At 41.7% G+C, this 7,500-nt stretch overlaps 1 protein-coding gene across 1 annotated transcript in view; it reads left to right on the forward strand.

Moving 5' to 3' along the window:
• Positions 1-7,500, forward strand: part of mrpl11 (mitochondrial ribosomal protein L11) — a 75,065-nt gene that overhangs the window by 66,415 nt on the left and 1,150 nt on the right. The window contains exons 3-5 of the mRNA XM_088989839.1: positions 3,234-3,329; positions 5,216-5,309; positions 6,547-6,706. Of these exons, the coding sequence (XP_088845965.1) occupies positions 3,234-3,329; positions 5,216-5,309; positions 6,547-6,706 (350 nt within the window). The remainder of the gene's footprint in view (positions 1-3,233; positions 3,330-5,215; positions 5,310-6,546; positions 6,707-7,500) is intronic.

Below are 7,500 nucleotides of genomic sequence, written 5' to 3' on the forward strand. Positions count from 1 at the left end.
TTTAGTTCCTGTTCACTCTATTTAATACAATTTGTCAAATACACCCTGCTCCTCCCTTCTGCCTGCAGTTTTGGGGGTCCAACATCACCTTGCGAATCGGAACACTGAGAATGATAGGGATATCCGCAACCTCGTGTGTTCAAAAATTGTGTCGTTTTTAGGAGATACAATCATGCATTTATTATGATTTACTTATTGGTTTGAACTGTTGCCATATTGAAAAATTGTGTGCAGCACAGCAAGATCTGAGCGTATTTAGTGTTGACAAAATTTGAACAATCCCGCTCTGGCCTCCCTCTGTGGAGTTTGCATCACCTTCCTGGGACGGGTGGGTTTTCTCCAGGTGCTCTGGTTTCCTCCCATTTTCCAAAAACATGCACGGCAGGCTGATTGAACATTCTAAAATTCTTCCTAGGTGTGAGTGTGAGACCGAATGGTTGTTTGTCTCTGTGTGCCCTGCGAATGGCTGAGTGCCCGAAGACGGCTGAGATAGGCTCCAGCACCCCTTGCGATGGGGTGCTGGAGTGCTTGCAATGAGGATCAGAAAATTGATGGATGGTCTTCCCTAAATAATGTTTCTGTTAAAATAGTTTTCACTCTATTTAACATCATGTTGACTCTTTGACTCATGTACATTACAGTGTCCTCTTTTACTTCAGTCCAACTTGAGAGTCTTTCCTTAGTCTTATGCGGAGTTATGTGCCTGACTATTGAAGTACAAGATGTGATTACTTTTGCCCGCTCTGCGCATAACATGAAGTCTCGGGAATGCTAAAGTAATGATGATATGAAGCCATTATTAGCATTCACAAAGTGCTTTTGAAGCCCTGAGTGGACTTGAAAGAACTTTCTAGCCCATTAACCCCAAATGAACGCCTCCAAGCGCACGTCAAACGTGGAACGCCTCGGGATGACTGACTTTTCATCAGATCCTTGATTAGAGACGGAAGGTGGCTCCATTAAACTTTTTTTTCCTTTCCTTCCCTTCCCTTCAACTCCCAAATGAACGTTTTCAATCACCACACCGGGATGGATGGTGGGCTGGCAGATGGGGTGAGGCGAGGTGAGGGCCAATTTAAATCGCGGCCCCGAATAATTAGATTCGTTATTGGACGTCGCCTGTTGAATTTCTGCATGCGGTGGGTTACATGTTGACTTAATGTCTGCCATCCATTTTGCTTTCAAGGCGTTTGGGCTGCAGAACAGGAGGCTCATTCGTCACCGGCCTTGTGTGGCTGTGGGCTCCCGCGCCACCCGGTGACAGACGCACACATAAACAATGTGGCACATTCACACACGCGTATGCATTCCTCTGTGAATTTAACAAGGGGGTTTATATGCAATATAAAAGTGTCAGCCACTGAATGACACACACACACGATTGGTGACATATATGCAAATATGCAAGCACCCCCTGTCATATGAACATTTCCTCACCGACCCGGCGTGTAAGTTTGTGTATGTGTACGTATGTACGGGTGTGTGTGTGCGCGGGTGTGTGTGTGCGCACACAGAGTCAAATCTATCAAAGGTTTTGTGATTGATGGATGACGGTGGCCCCGGGCAGATTTGGGTGACATGCAAACCCCACCCACCCCTGTCCCCTGTCATCAATTTTAACCCTCACCTCCAGATACTGTTCAGTCTTCATACAGACATTGTAGCCAGGTTTCGCCCCAAAAATGTACAGTAAAGTCTTGCTATATCGATATTCTTGGGAGTCAGAAAAACTGTCGATATAACCGTACTGTTGATATGTCCAATCCTGTGCCGTACTGCATGAAGCGGGGGTAATGAATGGGGGATCTTTTATATGGCATGTAATTTTCTCATTAGGTTCATGGATTGCGTATCTAGCATGCTTTTGTACTGTCGTAAAGTGAAAAATAAAAGTATGCATTAAATAAAAACATTTATTATTTTCATAACGCACTCTTGCAATAGTGACTCTGAGTAGCACTCGACATTGTTCTATACCCACGAGAGAAACCACAAACGCCAGCATGTACAAACATGTGAAAAACAGTGATTTTGCAAGGGATAAAGATTTCTGAATACAACACAATTAAATACATGTATGGAAAACGAAAACGAAAACTGCAACGTTTACATTACTTACGTTGATGAAGTATTCGAACTATTTCGCGATGGAGTTGTTTGTTGGATTGTCCCCCACAGCCACGATTGCCTTGTACATTGTTCGGAAATTACAATTCTTATGTTTCCCCATGGTTGAAATTGGTGTCAAACAACTGTATACTGTATAAGAAGACTACAGTATTGTGACGTTCTCATCCTCTTTGATCCAGGTCCGAAGTGCAACGCTTGATATGCCATCTTTATTTTATCCTTACTCTTCAACGTTGATAAAGTATTTTGCGGCACGTCAAATTCTTTTGCAATGGAGGATTTGCTCCTTGTTGGATTCTCCCCCCACGATTGCCTTGTACAGTATTTCGTTCCCAGGTCACAATTCTTTGGTTTCGCCACGGCTGAAAATGGTAGAAAATGGCGTCTGCTACACTGCGCAAGTCACGGAAGCTGGTCACGTGACAAACATAGCAAAATGGCCGGCGGGAGATGAAAAAGAGCACCGTAGTAAACGGATTATCATAATAACCATGTATCGTACTAAACGGAACTAATGATACATAAAAAGACTAGAAATTTGCCGGGAAATGAAAATAGTATTGTAATAAGCAGTGTTATCAATATAACCGATGTCGATATAACAAGACTTTACTGTATTCATTATATTTGTCTTCAACAATTTAACTCATTCACTGCCATCCCCGAATTTATTCTGGAATTGAAAAGCATGACGTGGAGCGCCATTCCCGAATTTGTTCGGGTTTTGATTTTTCTTGCGGGGAGTACATTTCAAGCTTCGGTCAGACCTGTGGCAATGTATTTCCTTCCCACAAGGGGGTAGCATATGCCTTTTGTACACATGCCCCCATTTCAAGCTCAGATAACTCCACACCCATATAACCTAGGAATTAACCATTTTTTTCTGATGAAAGAAGAGCGTGTCAGGTTTCTAATGCTGCATTTAATGTTTATATAGTCCTAAAACTCAACATTCTGTGGGTCCTGCGATTTGAGTGAAAATGACAAAAACCCTGGCACTGGAGGGGGCACATTTTGGCACATCATCTGGCAGTGAATGAGTTAATAGCCTTTCTGACTTTGATAACTGACTTTTGAAGTTGATTATTTTTGTGCCTACCCAGAGAGGAATTCCCATCGGGCAGTTCTGCAAAGACTTCAACGAGAAAACCAAGGAGATGAAGGAAGGCATCCCTCTTCCGATAAAGATCAACGTGAAGGTACTTTCTACATGCGTGCTCTCAACTCCGCGTGACCTCCTTTCACTTCCCGACATAGCTTCCCTATCCACGGCATCACTTCATTCCACCAGCTGAAAAACATTTACGGAGCGTTTCCATAATTCATACTCAGGTGTAGAATTAAGCCTTTTTTTTCATTATTTGCAATTCATGAATGAAGTCATACCCAGAGGAAGGTGCAGTCAAGCGGCCTTAAGTGCCGGGAAGACATTGCAATGAGTGAAAAGAGCTTGTTCTTTCTTTTACACCCCTTTTACCTCCCCACCACCACTCCCTCACATCACCACTCATTAGTTGACTTGACACCCTCCCATCTCAAATGTCAAGATCCAGCCAACAACGTGTGTTCTTCTACGTCTTTCACTGCCACCTTCAGGTGATGTCGGTTGCATAAGTCCAGCTTGCTCCAAGCCAGGCCCATTCATATTTGACGTCAGAAGTCTCGTGGGTCACCACAAAACAACATTGAGTGGTGACGCTACATCTGAAATGAGTTAGTTCTGAAAGAAATGTCTTCGCTCGAAAATGTTTTCCATGTAAATGCCCTAATCTGTTTCAAGGCTCAGGGAATATAGACATGAATGTTTTGTAAAGCATAAAAATGTATCAAAATATGTACCAAACACGTTTCAATTCGCTTATTGCACAATAAGTGAAAGTTGTGCATAATGCTACCACTGCTCACCCACCGAAAAACATAACGTCTGACTGTAAAGTGTCCTTGAGAGTTTTGAAATCCACTTATAAATGAAATGTGTTATTATTATTATTATTATTATTATTATTATTATTATTATTATTATTATGTATTTAAAAATAATGTGTGGAGGTAGTATGTTCTCCACATGCCTGCGTGGGTGATCTCCGGGTACACTAGTTTCCTCCCGTATTCCCCAAATGTGAATGGTAGCTTAATTAGACACTCCAGATTGTCCCTCAGTGTGAGTGTCAATGCAGCTGGTTGTTCGTGTGACCTCTAATAGGCTGGCAACCAGTTCAGGGTGTCCCTTGCCAACTTCCGGATTAGAAAATGCATGGATGGTGTAATTGTGACATTGTCTTCATAAACCATGACACCCGTCAACTGCACCGTGAAAAAATAAGACGCGCCACCCAAGTCGACTTTTCCCCGCTAGCGATGGCTGCCACTTTCCTGTTGACGCCGGGAGGTGACACCTGCAGCTAATTAGCTTAGTCTAACATTAACAGCGGCATTCCTGAGGAATAGCAACCCCGCAGTGGCGCTTGCTGTGTCTTTTTCATCCTCAAAACCTTACGCTGATTCAATTTCTTTGTGAGAAAATACAAACACTGTGTCAGAGCGTCAGTGCGGTGACTGCGTGGGAGCCGACACTTACATGAATCTGCCGTGTTGTCTTTTTTAATGACGCCCTTCACAGTAGTCGTCGTGACAGATGAAAACGGGAAATACTTTAGTAGGACATTGCATTTGTAGGGAGTTCGGGCATGTTGTGCGCAAAGGGGGAATACTTTTTTTGCAAGGAACTACATTACGGTGTAAAAATTAGGATAGTCAAGTAAAATCCATGGTCTCGCGTATCACAGATTTGCACACTTTGACAGGAGGGACTGAAACTTCTTGCCTCCCCCAAATAAGAATATAACAATATAATGTAAGCTGTAGCTGTAAAATTAAAGTTGACTGTAGTCAAGCTTCTTTTTTTTGTCAACTCAAGCCCTTTTTGTCATTTTCTGCTTGAGGCTCCAACCTTTTTAACTCAAACGTTTGCATGACTTCAAAGACTTTTTATTCCTCAGCCAAGAGAAAGAGATTGATTTGTTTTGAGCAATCTCCACAAGAAGAATCATCCATGATAACAACTGTTACCCTTTTGTGTCGGCAGCCCGACAGAACGTATGACCTTCAAATCGGTCGGCCCACCGTCTCGTACTTTCTCAAGCAAGCGGCGGGCATCGCCAAAGGAGCCGGAAAAACAGGTGAGACACTTCTTCTTCTTCCCTCGTGCCGTTGGAGCATTCACTGCCTTTTGAACTCGATTCAAGTGGTGTTGCTTTCACGGTTCTGGTGGCGCCGGCGGACTCTCATCTTTTTTTTTCAGTAAAGAGAATCGCTAATCCCTTCTCGGTTCCTTCTCCGTTCAGATGTTGACTTCTAACAGCCAACTCTACCCTGCTGCCCGCTCGGTCTTGTTAACGTTTCACAATATAGTTCGCTCCAGTTCTATGAGAGGGGATGTAAATCACACACCAGCGATTGGTGAAAAACTGCATAGATAGACCAAATAAACATATAAATGAGTACTGTTCATTGAAATGTTATTATGAATCCCACTTGAGTCCCAGACAAAGTTTGCCTGTTTGTAGAAGCCGGTCATATTGCAGCGGGAGGTGAGATTAATCAAAAAAATGCATCTCATCTGTGAGATCATCAGTACGGCATTATTATTATTAGTCATTTGATCCAGAGGGTGTGAAGTGTACGACTGTGGATGTTGTAGCTCAACAATATTATAAATTAATCACCACATTTATTTTAATTCGTGGGCCAGTGGTGAGTGTGTCAACCACACAGTGTTGAGGTACCTGGTTTGATTCCGCCTTCCTCTGTGGAGTTTACTTGTTCTCACTGTAGGAGGAACGGTCCACTAAGATGAATAGGTCAACAACACAATTTTTACCCGTAAGCTTTGCCATCACCTCAATTATTGCTTCCACATTGACAAGCATTTCCAGTCTCTGTGAAACTCCATTCCACTGTTTTAAAACTTCTCAGGGTCGGTTTTTTTTCCAGTCTTTTGCAACCCTCTGGTGGTGGAAATTGTGGTGAAAAAAATGGCAACTACAGCAAAGAAAAGAGATTTTCTCTGTCAGAGTTCGCCACTTCGTGATGTTTGGCCCGCTTTTTTATACTGGCTGTTTTTCCTCCTCATGGGATGAATCGTTCGCTGTAAATTTAATGAGTAAAGCAATGCTCGTAAAAAGAGAGTGCGCCGAGCCCATGCTTCACATGAAAAATTTTCAATTGAAAAAATTCCCACAATATTGCAACCCGAATATCAGCTGGCAGCTTCTGAGGTCGCCACTTCGTGATGTTTAGCCCGCTTTTTTTATACCGGCTGTTTTTCCTCCTCATTGGATGAATCGTTTGCTGTAAATGTAATGATTAAAACAATGCTCGTAAAAAGAAATAATCCAATCTTCATTTCATTGGAAGGGCACGAGACGGCCGGCATGGTGTCAGTGCGAGCCGTTTACGAGATCGCCCGCGTGAAAGCGGAGGACGAGTGCTTCAAGATTCGCAACACTTCACTGGAGAACGTGGTCAAAAGCATCGTGGGCTCGGCGCGCTCTCTGGGCATCAAGGTGGTCAACGAGTAAGTGCCTTCGCTGTGGCGCAACCCATCGTATCAGTCAGTGCCAGAATCTTCAAGATTGGCCGAGTTGAATGTTTCATTGCCACTTCTACTGCTGGTAAGACAAAATTGCCACAGACAAGGAAATATTTTAAGTATTTTAAAATGGTTGAATGACAACAAACAGAAGCAATATTGTAAACCACAAGTATATTTGTATCTGTAAGAAAAAAATATGTACATTATTCAGATAGATTAGATTTTTCAAATTATAATATCACAAGAAAATGCCATATTTTATCCATTTTTGGGGTCTGAACTAAATTATTTTCACGACTAATATAGTTTCAAGGAAAAAACATATTTTCTCAATATCTGGTTAATTACAAAATACAGACAATTTGGAGGGAATAAATTCATATTTATATTTTTAAAACATATTTACTTGATAATAATTTAAGGTGAGTATACATACATTTTCAAGGATACCCTCTTATATGTTGGGTTCATATGGGGCCCCATTTTGGAGAAATGTGCTTTTGTTTAATTAGCTACACTATTATGAGAACAAAATAGTATGTTTATCCTGTATGAATACATTTGTATACATTTGAAGAAAAGAGTGTAAATTACAATGTCCTACATTTTAGTTACTTAAAACTATTATAGTACAATAATAACATAGAATATTTTGAAGAACACCCTTACAAATATCATAAGACTAAATATGAGGGGGGAAGTATTACTGTATATCAATTGCAGTACAGCATCACAAAATTGACCGTTTGTTCGTTCCCTAGAATGATTTTTTAATT

The sequence above is a fragment of the Hippocampus bargibanti genome, linkage group LG02 (genome assembly GCF_051943395.1).
Source record: "Hippocampus bargibanti isolate YZ-2025 linkage group LG02, ASM5194339v1, whole genome shotgun sequence".
Taxonomy (NCBI): Eukaryota; Metazoa; Chordata; class Actinopteri; order Syngnathiformes; family Syngnathidae; genus Hippocampus; species Hippocampus bargibanti.